General features: G+C 40.4%; 1 protein-coding gene across 1 annotated transcript; it reads left to right on the top strand.

The window, feature by feature from the left end:
* The first annotated feature begins 8,585 nt into the window (after positions 1-8,585).
* On the top strand, positions 8,586-10,446 carry LOC141767639 (regulator of G-protein signaling 5-like). The gene is made up of 5 exons (XM_074635134.1): positions 8,586-8,746; positions 9,003-9,086; positions 9,195-9,256; positions 9,379-9,545; positions 9,667-10,446. Exons 1-5 carry the CDS (start codon positions 8,703-8,705, stop codon positions 9,889-9,891), a joined length of 582 nt encoding a protein of 193 aa, XP_074491235.1. The 5' UTR covers positions 8,586-8,702; the 3' UTR covers positions 9,892-10,446.
* Positions 10,447-15,510: the final 5,064 nt, after the last annotated feature.

Here is a 15,510-nt window from a genome sequence, read left to right on the forward strand (position 1 = left end):
CTCTGTTGCTTAGATCTTTGATAGAGATTTCACCAGAAGAGTTTTTCTGAGAAATAGAATTGTTAAAGCCCTCTCTCACAGCTTTATCTCACCTGATCACATATGTCTCATGGGACCGCCAGAAGGGTCGTGGTTATGTTTATGCAACAAAATTATGGTAACAAATGCAGTTAGGTTTATGCAAACAAAACCACTTAGTTATGTTTAGGAAAAACATCATGGTTGGACTGAAAATAAGTGTGTAAGCTAAGTAAAATACATATGTAAACAATGTAACATAAGTACGGAAAACACGTCACAATCTTCACTAAAGTCATTTCAAAATGACTCGACAACACTTTGGGGTACAATCACCAGTTTCCTGGTTGACAGTCCTGTGTTTGTTCAGGCTGTTCTCATACACAGTTTGTAGCTATACCTCGGAAAAGTAAATGCACTGTAATTTGTATATATCCCACAAAATCAATTCATATGTAATCCACATTATTGTGAACGAGGGAGTATAAAGAGAAATAAACACTGTGTATGTAGGAGGTCGGGGTGAATAACTGGGTCCAAAAACACCGGACTTCCGCCCAGGAGGCCGCTGTTCGTGTCTTGTATGAAACCAGAATTCAATGTTGATTTATTTGTCACGTAACTCAGAAGGAGAAATCAGAAATGTATTTTGGCCCTATACCATTTAGTGCTTTGTAAACCAGCAGCAGTATTTTGAAATCAATTCTCTGAGAGACAGGCAGCCAGTGTAGAGACCTCAGAACTGGACTGATGTGATCCACTTTCTTGGTCTTAGTGAGGACTCTAGCAGCAGCGTTCTGAATCAGCTGCAGCTGTCTGATCGATTTTTTAGGAAGACCGGTAAAGACGCCGTTACAGTAGTCAAGTCGGCTGAAGATAAATGCATGGACTAGTTTTTCCAAATCCTGCTGAGACATCAGTCCTCTAATTCTTCTTATATTCTTCAGGTGATAGAAGGCTGTCTTTGTAATTGTCTTAATATGGCTGTTAAAGCTCAGGTCTGAGTCCATGACTATACCAAGGTTTCTGGCTTGGTCCGAGCTTTTTAACATCACAGATTGTAGGTGAGCACTAACCTTTAATCTTTCTTTTTTGGCTCCAAAAACTACGACCTTAGGTTTGTCTTTGTTCAGCTGAAGAAAATTCTGGCACATCCAATTATTGACTTGTTCAATGCACTCACTCAGTGCTTGTATTGGACTGTAGTCTCCTGGTGATAGAGTTATGTAAATCTGTGTGTCGTCTGCATAGTTATGGTAATTTATTTTGTTGTTCTCAAAAATCTGAGCATGTAGATGGGAGCATGTAGATGTTAAACAAAAGAGGCCCCAAGATGGAGCCTTGGGGAACTCTGCATGTGATTTTGTTCAGCTCAGATTTGCAATTACCTATAGACACAAAGAAGTCCCTGTCTTTTAGGTAGGATTTAAACCAGCTGAGTGCTATGCCAGAAATACCCACCCAGTTTTCCAGTCGGTCTAGTAATATATTATGGTCAACCGTGTCGAATGCAGCACTGAGATCCAGTAAAACTAAAACCGTAGTTCTACCACTGTCTGTGTTCAATCGGATGTCATTGAAGACCTTAACAAGAGCAGTCTCAGTGCTGTGGTTTCGTCGAAAACCTGACTGGAAGACATCAAAAGAGTTGTTTAGTGCCAGAAAGCTATTTAATTTTTGAAAAACTGTTTTTTCAATTATTTTAGACAAGAATGGAAGATTTGATATCGGTCTGTAATTATTTACTACTGATGAGTCCAGATTGTTCTTTTTGAGGAGTGGTTTGATGACAGCAGTTTTCAGGGCCTGTGGGAAGACTCCTGAAACAAGAGATGCATTAACAATCTGTAAAAGCTCTGAGACCATACAATCTGATACTTTTTTGAAAAGGCCTGTTGGCAGAATGTCAAGGCAGCATGAGGAGGATTTTAGATGTTGTATGATTTCCTCCAGGTATGTCTGATTTATTGGATAAAACTGTGTCATGGTATTTGCGCCAGGTTTAAGTGGACGCAGGGGAAACAAACATCCTGTACCTGCTATGGAGGAAGTGACTGCTTGTCTGATTTTGTGAATTTTTTCTGTGAAAAAGGAAGCAAATTCATTGCAGGCCCTGGTGGATAAAAGTTCAGAGGCTACTGACACAGGAGGGTTTGTTAGCCTGTCGACAGTAGCAAACAGGGCACGTGCATTGTTATTGTTTTTGGTGATGATGTCAGAGAAGAAGGACCGCCTTGCATTTTTCAGTTCTGAGTTATAAATGCAAAGTCTCTCTTTATATATGTCATAATGAACTTGTAGATTTGTTTTCCACCACTGGCGTTCAGCTTTTCGACACTCTCTTTTTCCATTTCTTACCAACATGGTATTTCTCCATGGAGATTTTTTCTTACTAGAGACAATCTTCACCGTTTTGGGTGCAATGGTATCAATAACATTTGTCATTTTAGAATTGAAATTATCTACAAGCTCATTGACAGAGGTCAGACAGAGGTATTTTCAGTGATATACCTTTTTGTGATTACCTGTCTTATCATTTCTGTGCACAGGAAGAGTACTCTCAAAGAATACACATGAATGATCAGACAGAGCAACATCCATCACTACAACCTTGGAAATGTTCAGGCCCTTTGATATGATTAAGTCCAAAGTGTGTCCCCTATTGTGTGTGGGCTCTGTCACATGCTGACTCATTCCATAGTTATCAAGAACCTGACACAGTTCTTTGGCCCCTCTGTCCTGTTGGTTGTCAACATGGATGTTAAAATCACCAACAATGACTACACAGTCAAAGTCAACACAAATTACAGACAGCAGTTCAGTAAAATCATCAAAAAAGTTTGCACAGTATTTAGGTGGCCTGTAGATATTGAGAAACAAAGCTCGAGAAGAGGAGTTCAGCTGAAGAGCGACATATTCAAAAGAAGCAAAATGTCCATAAGATATCTGTTTGCATTGGAGAGAATCATTAAACAATAAGGCAACTCCACCTCCTTTCTTATGCATTCTAGCTTCGCTCATAAAACTAAAGTTGGGAGGAGTTGACTCGATAAGAACAGCTGCACTGTTATTTTGGTCTAACCAAGTTTCAGTTAAAAACATAAAATCAAGCTTGTGCTCAATAATAAAATCATTGATTAAAAAACTTTTTCCTGCCAAAGACCTGACGTTTAACAGGGCTAGCTTTAATGTGCTAGAAGCATTATTATTATTTTTTGGGACATGGTTTGGCTGGCAAGGAATCAATGCTAAATTTGATAAATTAGCACAATCAGTAAAAATCTTCCTGTTTCTTTGCAGATTCACCATTCTTTTTCTACTACTTATTAGAACTGAGATAGAAGAAGCTCTCATCACACAGGGCCCCAGCTTATCCTGGAAACAGTCACGTGTATCATTAGCCTTGAAGCCTGGACCCAGCACATATCAATCTGTGCTTGCAACATTTTGTAAAGGAACATCCTTATCAGACTGCGGAGACAGAGGCTGATTCCATTGTGGAGGGGATGGAGGTGGTGGGTGTCGTGCTTGTGGAGATAGTGCCAAAGTTGTTCGAGGTCGACCTCGTGGGGGGATCATGGGAGAGAAAATGGGTGTAGGGCGGGGAGTAAGTTTAGTTCCAGCATTGACCAGCTCCTTCATGTGGTCAGTGAACTCCAAGAGGGGGGAGGAGGGAGAAAGGGTGATAAGCGAGGATGAGGACGCCTCCTCTTGTCTCTGCTGTATCCCAGGGCTGGCTTGTGGTGTGGGGTGAAATGATTCTCCTTGAGGTCCCCTGGCACATTGTGTTGTGTCTTCCTCCAGTGGTGATTCCTCTTGTCTCGCGTCCTTGGCAGAGGGAACAGATGAATGACGCAGGAAGTAGAATAGGTTGGAGTTGAACAATTTTACTCCTGACTTGTTTAGGCAGAGTCCATCTGCCCTGAAGAGATGTCTGCGGTCCCAAAAAAAGTTAAAATTGTCAATAAAATGCACTGAGTGGGATTTGCATGCTGTTGAAAGCCATGTGTTCAGTCCCAGCAACCTGCTGAATCTCTCGACTCCTCTTCTGATTGGCGGCAGGGGTCCACTGATAAACACCTGAGCATTCACAGAGCTGACCGTGTTTAGCAGACCAGTAAAGTCCCGTTTCAGCACTTCAGACTGTTGCTTCACAACATCATTCGACCCAATGTGCAATACCACATTTTTCACATTTGGGTGTGCAGTCACAATATCCAGGATTCTTTCTGCCAGATCAGAGACCATATCTTTGGGAAAACAGAGTACTTTGATGTCTTTACTCCACATGCTTTTCACATCTTTAACAGCAGCATCACCCACAATCAGAGTTTGAGTTTGAGGCCCAGTTGTTAGCTTTCCCTGTAGCCTTTTACCTTCAGAGTTGCTTTTGGTTCTTACCCTGCTGTGTGAAGAGTTGAGATTATCCAGGGCATCAGATTGAGATCCAGGGTCCTGCAACAGTGGAGCAAATCTGTTCTCCAGTTGCAAACTTCTTTGTTGGGGAGGTTTGTTACTCATCCTTCCTTTCACAGTTGTCCACGGTTGGACCTTACTTTGTACAGGGGTTGATGAGGCACTATGCTCGGATGCTAATGCAGGCCAGCCGGTCGCATCATATATCTGAGGGTGCTGGGTTCTGCCTGTAAGTTTTCCTCCCATTTCCCAGGGACATGATTTACGCTTTGGCTTTGCACCAAGAGCGTTCCAGGGAGGACTACTAGTCGATTTATTGCCCTCTTGATTCTTGGTGGTCTTGTTGGTGCTAATTAGCTTTCTATTAGCCTGTTCCAGTTCACTGTTTTGAGTCAGTGGTAGAGTGGTTTCATTCCCACATAGTCCATTCACCTCCGCATTCACTTCGAGCCGGATAATCTTTGTTTCCAGCACTGCTATCTTCTGTAGAAGTTTGTAGTAGTCATCCGTGGAGAAGGGAGGCATCTTGCTGCTGATTAGCTTTAGCCAAGCACCTCGCTCCCGTTCACTATAGTACAGGCTTGTGCTGCTGATAGGCCACGCTCACAAAGTAAAACAGTTTTTAAAATAGTGGTAGCCTTCAGTTTCTTTCATAAATTAAACTCCCAGTGATTTGTAAGTATCCAGGACCCGTTTTCCAAAAATTTAGTAGCGAAAGATAAGCATAGCAATGATAAAAAGAAAGCAAAGCGAAGAGCAACTCAGCGAAGCGTCTGCACAGGAGGAAGAGCAGGAAGCAGATCCTGTGGTATTGTACTGTATGTTCGTATGTCAGAATTCTAGCAGCGTTAAAAGATATCTTTTTCAATCAGTTTTGAGTGGTTTTCCTGCTTTATCAGTATAATAGAAATCGTGTTGGAGCACATAGTGATGTAAGGTAGTAACGTTGATGTGTGTGCTGCATCAGCCAGCTTCAAGGACAGTGAATCTCCAGCTTCTAGAAAAGCCCTTCGCTCAACAATATGATGCCGATTTTTTTTTTTCTCCTTCGCTCTTTTATTCCCTCATTTCCGGTTGTCCTTTGTCAATAGGACTGTCAGAGGCGCAGAAGTGTGCTGACATCACAGTATGACTGTATGAGTAGGTGAGTGGGATCCCCCAGGCTTCTCACGCAAACCTTTGTTCTTTCCCGGCAATAAAAAGGGTGCAATTAAATCCTCCCCAGCACAATGAATGTGGACCGGTTAGGTAATCTCGGTGCAGTTGTTCTTCTTCCCAGGCGGAGCCATCCACTCTACATTAGCTGACTCAACCTCATCACTGCTGCTGTGTCATGGTACACTGTGATATCTTGCCAAATGCTTGTGTATCACAGGAAGTGCCCTTTCCTTTTTAGCCCAGTCTAGGCTGTTTTAAGGGTATGTTTTGTCTGTGCCTTTCAAAACAACCCTTTTAGTAGCTATTCAAAAAATTACTAATATCTGATCTTCCACCTCTATGGTTAAGGTCTGCGTAATTTTTGGCAACTAAACACCTTGATTGAAGGTTAGGAAAAGAGCATCTCCTACCAAGAGCCAAAAATATTGGCTCTTGGTAGGAGATGGGATAAGAATGGCGGTCTATTTCCAATCGTCAGCTATTGCATCTGAGAGGACACAATCATCATTCACTCAACCGCAAAAGGTCACTTGTCAGGAAAACTAATAGGTTGTTTTAAGCATTTAAACAAATGACAAAGCCATGACTTTTCTGGTATGTATACCCCACTTCATCTTTAAAGGATCTGTCTGTTCAAATTATATAGTTTTCTTATCATCAACAAATTCCATAAAAAGACCAAAACCAACAATAATTGGATCTTACTACAAACAAGTATTGCCTGTATATCCAAAGCCTGAAACACATCAATGAGCTACCCTGGGTTACATGTTTCTGTGTCTTGACTCAATTCCACATATGCCACCCTGCTGCCATACTCACTAGTGCAGTAGTGTGTATTAATCTCCCGCTGAAAATAGTCCCCAACAAAAGTAAGAATTGCGAAAAACTAATGCCCAGCTCTTTTAAGAGATTATTGAGCCTGTTTAAAAAAAGGAAACTACTGTATGTAATTGTGACATGTTTTTCAACATTTAAGCTTGATCTCTATCAGTTCTTGTTAAAGACAACTCTTTTCCAGTGAAAGTAGCGTGCAGCACTAGCTCCAAAAGTCCCTAAATCTAGAAAGTCGCCAAGTCAGTAACACTGAAAGCCCATCAGGCCTCCCACCAAAGCCACCCCTCCATATTATCATTATGAACGTAAACATATTATAATTAATGAAAACAATGAACATGGCTATTGTTAGTACTCACAGCTGCCATGCTAGCATCTTGTGGAAGACTCCAGTGATGTGCAATGAGTACATGGGCAGATTGGGCACAGTCAGGCATGTAGCCTGTAATTGAATGATTACCAGATTTTTTTCTTCTTTTTTTTTGTCAGAGCATTTGATTCATTGATTGCGGTCAGAATGTAATGAAAATTTCAATAAATATCAATACATATTTGAAAATTACCAACCCTAGCTTTAAACACATAGATGTAACAGTTCCTTCCAATACTTTAATCCACTGAATAACCATTCCTTTCCTCATGATCAAACTGGACGACAAAAATGTTAGAGCTTACTTTCTGTATATAATAATGTGTTGGTCTGAGCTGTGGCGCGTTAAGCTTTTGGTTATTGCAAATCAAATAAGTAATTATTCCCAGTTTTCAGTATATACCAAAACATTTTTCTTAGAATTGGGCTCTCACTATAAAGAGGAAAACATATGCTGACATCTCGTACTGAATATCCTGAAGCTAGCAGCATCTAAGGATGTGACTTACTTAGTAGCAAATTGATATCACATTTCTCGATAAAACCACTGACATCTGACAACAAATGTTTTATTCGAGGGGAGTAGATTTCATCTATGACACAGCCCTGTTGGGTCACTATTCCTTGAAATGCCCATGGATACACTTGTATAACAGAGCAATACAATGTTTCCTCTGTCGTTTGTGGTTGAAGGTCTTTTTAAAGCTCTAATTTCTGTATTGGCTCTTGTAGCTCTGAAAACAACAACAACAAATTCACAAAAACAGACGTTATTATGAAATATTTATGTTGCTTTAATGAGCTAACTTGTCTATTTTGGACATATGCCAGCTAGAGGCCACTGTAAAACAGTGCGTGTGAGTCATTGCCACTCTGCAGTCACGTATTGCTTTTGATTTTCTTATGCTCCTTTAATCTGAATTATATGATGAACAAATCCTAGATAAGCAACCTGCAGCTGGCCAAATGGGAGACAATCACAGATCAGCTTTATTGTGTCGAGCAGTTTGGCTGTGGGTCTATCTTCTTCTACAGTAATATAATTAAACAGAGTAAATATCGCATTTCCTTCCCATCATTCCCTGGAATGAACAGCTTTATCTGGTCCATAAAGAGGCGGGTGTGAATGTGTTTACCAACCTGCCTTGTTCTTCAATAATGTCTTCTTTGTGCAACGCAGGACCATGAACCAGGATCAGAGGAGCAAAGGAGCTGCCGAGAAACGATTTGACAACATGGGGTTGTTAGTAGCAGATCGGCTTGTGAGGTTACAGTATATCACAGATTGAAACCTTTACTTATGCAGGGCAAACACACCGATGACAAGCTCTGTTTTGTAATAACTCGTAGTTGATGATAAAACACGCATTTGAAGCTAAAATGCATTCCAAAAGAGCTCATAAATGATCAAATATTACAATAAATGTCATATTCAATTGGTGTTGATGTTTCAATGTATGAGGGAAACTGTGAGAAACTTCAGAGGCTATACAGTATTCTCACATCTGGAATAAATGCTCTATTTTCGTGTGTAAATACGTTGTTTTGAAAGAGAAAGGTGAGAAGGAAACACTAAAAGATGTATTCAGGGACATGCAAGAAAGACATAACGTACTGTAGAATATCAGTGGCTTATCATTTCACCTCCCCCACTTTCTGACTTCATCTTGTCTCTTTCTTTCTTCCTCTCTCTCTCTCTCCCTCTCCCTTCCGCTCTGCGATTGGCTGAGAGGGCTGATGACATGTCAGAAGCAGAGGAGGTAGGATTATAAAACCGCTGCTCTGGCTCTGTCCAGACACACAGACAAACTCGCTCCCCACTGAGCTCTACTAAACGGATATATCTAACTGCCACCCGACACCGATACACCTACCCCTACCAACTCCAACCTGCTTTGCCAGTATGTGTAAAGGACTAGCATCACTGCCTACCGGCTGCTTGGAAAGGTACTTGAAGTTTTCATGCAAACACTCGCATGGCTGATGTTTGGGGATTTGGATTACAGAATTTGGAAGACTGCTGTGTTTATCGTTGTGCATCTGTGTAAGAGCATTAGAGAAGCTAAAGGCGTACCAGTTTTAAGTTACCTAGACTCAGTGTGGATTCATGCTGTGCTGAGATTTACTGCACAATAATGGCTTTGTCAGTATGCAATCAATGTGTTGTGAAAAATGTATCTAACCTGTTGTATTTTCCTCACAGAGCCAAGGAGCTGAAAGCAAGGCTGGGAAACATTTTGCAAAAATCCAACTGGAGTCTATCCTGCTGCAAAATTGGGCAAAATAAGTAAGCATCACAAATACTGTACTACGAAATATATTTTGCATTTATTGTCACTGTGTGCTTGATTGAAATTCTGGGTTGAATCTAATGTTGCTTCATTTATTTTTTCAGGCCAACCCTGGAGGAATGCCTGAGGTGGAAAGAGTCGTTTGAAAAACTCCTGTGCAGCAAATGTAAGTAAATATCAAGATGCCAGTAATGCCAGCAAACGCATGCTACAGAGACACTTAATAAATGCAGCTCCCCGCGGGACCATTATGTGCCATAAGTAATCAAATTTCCTCTCTTCCCTCAGATGGACTGTGTGCCTTCACAGCCTTCCTGGTGTCTGAGTTCAGCGAGGAGAACATTTCGTTCTACTTTGCCTGCGAAGAATACAGGAATACCAAATCCACTGCCAAACTATCAGCCAAAGCCCAGAAGATCTATGATGAATTCATCGGCAGTGACGCTCCCCGGGAGGTAAGGAAACACCAATCTTAACTAAGGAAAAAGCACACTTTCCTGTTGTTATAGCTGCAAACCTCTCCTATATGGACAAAAAAACTAATCTGGTTCTGTCTCCTTGTCCCCCTTTCAACAGATTAACATCGACCACGAAACTCGTGACATCACCAGAGCCAACATGCTGGTGGCATCTCCCTCTTGCTTCGACTCGGCCCAGCACAAGATCTACATGCTCATGGCCAAAGACTGCTACCCTCGCTTCCTCCGCTCTCCAGCCTACAGGGATCTCGTGTGCCAAGCCAAGCCAAGCGCCAACGCCGCCAACGCCACCAAGCAGCCCCGGCAGGAGAATAAGGTGTGAACTCTCTCCATGAGGCCGCGGAGGATTGTTAGCGGTTCGCCTTAAATGGGTTGAGAAAGCAAGAGAGGCATGACGTTAAGGTGCCGTATCTCGAAGCTGGACGCAGAGATCGTCACGAGAGCAGCGGCGGGATGGCCGTATCCCGTAGACGCTGAAGATTGAAGAGAAAAGGAAAACGGAGGGGTTGATGCCTTAAGTGGACTGTGGTGTGAACACAGATGGAGTTTGGACATCAAACTCATGTGAAAGTATAACAGACTGACAATCAAAAAGGAGGGGGAGGAGAAAAGCACTTTTCTTTGCCATTAGGCAAACGTTTGTGGTTGTGATGTGCAATATGTCTCTGTCAAAGTCTTACACTGTTTGTGAACAGGCATGTAAGGTACTTTATGATTTTGTATTTATTTGTATTTATTTTACCTGTAATATATTTGTTGCATTTTTGCCAAACAAAGATGAAAAAATGTGCAATTTAATTTATATTATATAATATATTTATATCACTGTTGTCTTTTTTTACCTACCAGGAAATAAACTAAATTATTTGAAAAAAAGAAAATGCTAAAATGTGTTGTCCTTATTGAAAAGAAAATCATGGTTTAAATATTATTTTGATGTTCGGGATATAAAAGCAGAGTCACTACATACAATAAAGTAGCACTGATGAAAACCATGTCACAGTTTTTATGACACTTACGACACCATGGGTATTTACAGCCCAGTGACTTAGATAAAACATTGAATGTAAACATATGGTCAGGTGGAGTATTTGCACACCGACGTGCAAACTCCGAGTTTACCGACATTACCTGATATAAAAATGACTGATATATTTGCTCTGCATCATGTTATGCAGAACTGTTATTCACCTTGGAAACCGCTCCGCTCTGTGTTATAAAATACTCAGACAAAGACAGCATCCGCCTGCCCTGAGCCTTTGTCCCGTATCTTGTGGATTAGAAAGAGCTTTCTAGCAAACAGGAAGCACAGAGAGATTATGTGACGGCATTAACGTAATAGGAAAAGCAATATAGCTTTATTATTACCTTAGAAACTGTTTGCACTAGCCATCAACTTCAGGTAATAAATGACAGCTAAGCTGCTACATGGCTGGAGTGCGACCACTGCTGTCTGCAAAAACCAAAACACATCACAAGGGTGATACAAACCTCCCAAAGTTCTCTGGTTAGGTAATAATGACACTGATTACAGTGCAAATTCTGTTATCTAATTTGTTCTCATTAAAATGTTAACTACTGCCGTTGTGATTGCTTTGATAAAGTGCATTTCACCCGCAGGCAGAGTACGAAATGTGGCTGAATGTCTGCTTTGTGTATTCAGATGTCATCAGTGTAGAGTGGAGCCGGCGTCAGGTGGAGAACAGCTGGTCCAAAGGCCTGATGCATATGAACATGCGTCCCTCTCCATAGTAACCCTTTGGCATTTTCATCTAGATCTAAGCATAACAATGGCCATCTGTAATACTTGTTTTATTCTATAAATTCATCTAAACCACTTGCTTGGGAGAGAAGATGAAATTGAACGTACTTGAAATGATGGTCATGATCCTGTACTGCACTCAACATACTCACAATAACATGCAATTGTGTGTGCATGCAACATACTTGAGCATTTAGCAACTACAGCGTCTGATATTTTTCTTAGGAGTTGGTGAAGATAGCGCTAAGTGGTGGCTGTGCATCTGTCAGCTTGTTTTTTGAGTATTTCTGCCCCCTAATGGCCACAAATTAATTAGTGCAGCTTTAACATTCACTTTTGTATTCATTTCCAAATAAGTGGTTTAGTGACTACGACCAGCTCAATGCTAAATCTTGCATGGTAGAAAGCATTTTGTGGTGACCCAAGGACGGAGTGGCTAATCGAGAGAAACAGGAAGATTACCGGTGGGTGACAGGGTCGGTGAACACAATTTTATAAATAGATCACGTAGGCTGTCGCGTTAGGGCGCTATACTACGAGTATGTTTATGACTCTTATTCAACATCAACTTCACACGACAGCATTTACCAGTGGGCTGACTTAATCATGTCTAACTCCGCTTGAACACATGCTACCAAGGCACCATAAAGTCATATACTTTAAAGGTCCCATATTATGCTCATTTTCGATACTTTCACAGTATTTATATAGGACTTAAGCCTGCTTTATAATAAAAAAAACATGATAATCTCACTTTTTTATAATATGGGACCTTTAAAGGTCCAACTATCCATCCTGAAATACCCCTTCAGATGTTTTGCAAACATATAAAACTGTGTCTTTGCTTCTCATTCAAGGCAACATGGGATGAGTAATTTATATACAAATGATCCTTTTGGGGGGTCGAAGTATTCCTTTAAGTGTTGCTGTTTCTCTGGTAGGGTTAGTTTACTGAATAGTTTACTGGGTTGTATCTGCAGTGGTTTTGAGATATCCCTTTCAGAGATTTCTGTCACCATTCACCAGATCAATGGAAGTGAACAGAACAGAATTTGTGGTGCTCATATTCATTTCCAGAAACATTGAACCACAAACCTCATTGTGAACTGATATAGTTCCAATGGGACTATTTGGAGATGTTTTCATCCACTTTAGCTCAGTCTAATTAATATAGACATGTAATTTTAAACACTTCATGTATAAGTGGCAAACTGATGTTCTCGAACAAGGCAGACATTGCGAAAGGTCACTACAGTTTTATCCACATCCTCTTCAAGCTCAAATGAGTGCAAAGGACAATAATATCATTGTACCATTTTTAGTTACATTCATTCCTATAAATAGCACTCGATGTGCTCCAAGCTAACACTCAGCTGACCTCCTCTCCAGGGTAGGACGCTCCAGAAGACAAACATTGTACCAGGACACAGAACTGACCTAGTTTCTTTTCTTCCAACATTCAATAAGAAATGTCTTAAAACAAATACATGTTTTACTTATGTGTATTTATGTGTTTTGTAACATAGGGACATCAGGCTCAACACAAGGGTGATTTTTTTTCTTTTTTTTTTCTAAAAAACATCATTTTTAAAGTACAGGATTTCACTGAACAGTAACGTTTACCATATGTTATAAAATCATCATAATTTTCGGTGTGAGGTATTAAAGAGCTTAGATTTATCCCAGTAAAATATGTCTCTGTATGTCTTGTAGATGATCCCCTATTGCACATGTGCTGTACTTCCTACACCAGTAGTGTTTAGTATAACCATGAAGTGGCACTGACATCTAGTGGTTTGAGTTGTAATCACTAAATTTGCCAACTATTGGGAATTTGTAAATTAATTCAGTATTGAATCATTGATTCTTTTCAAACCAGTGGTTCCCAAACAGCAGGGTTGAGATGAAAGTAATGAGAGAGACAAAAAAGAGAGCAAAAAACAATCTTGAATTGTGTGAAAGAATTGATAGTTTTACCTCTCTGATCCTATAAAAATTGATCAAGTGAAACAAAGACAAAAAATAACTCTTTGATTGCTGCTCACAACTCGTGCCCACACCAGGGCTATAACCTGTGACGAGGAGTCTCAAGTAGATATTACCTTCTCTCCGGGTCCTCATTAGGGTGGAAAAACATTGTTTGCACCTGCAACACACCACAACTAACCAATATTGCATCACATTATGAAATAACCAACAGATACCGAGAACACAGCTGTCACAATGGCACCAAAATACTAATATAAGAAATGTAAAGAAAAAAAATAATGTCCTTATAAATCATATCACTAGGATGATGATATCACTAGGATGATGCAGTGTCATCAGTAACTACAATTGGAAAGTTATTTTATAATTTATTTTCTAATGAATTCCAGTCAAATTCCAATTAATGTTTCTCAGATACTACTTCTTTTTAATTGGTCACAAGCCAAGAAGGCTGGGTATCACTGTCTTAAACCAAATATTCCCCATTTGACTGTATGAACTGTTATCATATGAAACTAGAAATGGGTTCTATGGGTACCCACGAGTCTCCCATTTTACAGACATGCCCACTTTATGATAATCGCATGCAGTTTTGGGCAAAAACCATGCAGTTTTTTTTATGGAGTATAAATGTGTTGTAAAAATGCTGTATTTGAATATTGAATATTGAGCAGCATTGAGTCTCAATAATTGGGCTAGTGTGCCAGTGTAAAGACATTTTTAGATAAATCATTTATTCACTAAAAACAGATTTAAAATGCAGTTTTTCAAGGGTGATAAAGAAGCTCTGACTAGCTGAATGAGGGTTTCTTTCACAGCACTGGGGGGCAGTGAAATGCTGCGAATGAACCTGAACACACAGGCCTGTCTGCTTTCTCTTCTTTGTTTTTCTCACTTTTAAAGGGCTATTTAGGTAGTCAACAAACAAACATAAAGTACCTGACACATAATCTTGGGTAACAATTTTAATTATAATCATTTTCTGGAGGTTTAAATTGCTGGGGTCAAATTGACCCCAAGGATAAAATATGTTAGTAAATTTGAAGGTAACAGGAGGGTTAAGGACATCTCAAACAAGATGACAAGAGATATTGAGCAGAGAACTAACATGAAACCCTAAATGGCCAAAGTCAGGGGGAGAGGGTAAAGACATGTTCAAATAAAACTCTAAATTAGACTTATATTATATATTATTCAATCATTTATTCTCCTAAATAAATTATGTTTATGTGTGAAAAGTAGAAATAGATGTGGAAAAAATACAGAGGACATGTGCTCAGTTACAGCCTGAATGTTAACAGAGCCAATGTACTGGCAAGCGCATACCGTAAGTTCATCATAAGTAAGCGTCCCTTCAGTGCAATGATCGTCTTCTTCACATATGGCTGTACGGAAACCCGTGACCTTGAGTTTAAAATAGGTGCCGAGAACACACAGTGTTCTGACCCCCTTAGCGGCCGTCAAGACGAGAGCAGATCTGAAGTAGATGACCCACTGTGCACATTCCTCAGTATCTCCCCCGGGAGTGGACATGTGCTGTGCATCTTCTCCCCGAAGCAGACGCACCTCAGTGTGGCCTCGACCTCCAGGGGGTTTTTCTTTTCCTCCCATTAGTAGTACATCCTCCACATCCCCCCGTGCATGCCTGCTGCTTTAAAACACTTTTTTTGTCTTTATGTTATTGTAACAAAGTAGAATTCAAGTAGCAGGATGTGAAAAGGAGGAGAAGAGGTGCAGATAGAAAGGAGGAGAGGATTCGTGCTAAACATATTAACTGAGTGGGCGAGAATAGAGACAGACGAGAGGAAGGAACGCAACAGCATATTACACTCCAAGCGTGGGAACTCTCCTGGCATGGGTCCCTTGTGAAAAGGGAAAACTGTGCTAGTGACTCTCAGTTCCTCACGGTTCACATCCTCTGTCCTCTCAGGATCACACTCAGGCCAGAAAAAAAGAGTGGCTTCACATACTGAATATCTGCTGCATCTTCCATTCCCCGTAGTGATGCATCATTTCACTTTGCAGTGTATGTATTTCAATAAGGATTAGCAGTTTCAGTTAGATTCAGTTTAATTGCTATATTCTTGCAACAAACACTCTGGATAGTGTCTCAAGTACTGTTCCTCAGAACAATTTGGAAGTACTTTATTTAAATGTTTCCATTTTCTGCTATTTTATTCTTCTACTCCA

Source organism: Sebastes fasciatus, chromosome 5, assembly GCF_043250625.1.
Source record: "Sebastes fasciatus isolate fSebFas1 chromosome 5, fSebFas1.pri, whole genome shotgun sequence".
Classification (NCBI taxonomy): Eukaryota; Metazoa; Chordata; class Actinopteri; order Perciformes; family Sebastidae; genus Sebastes; species Sebastes fasciatus.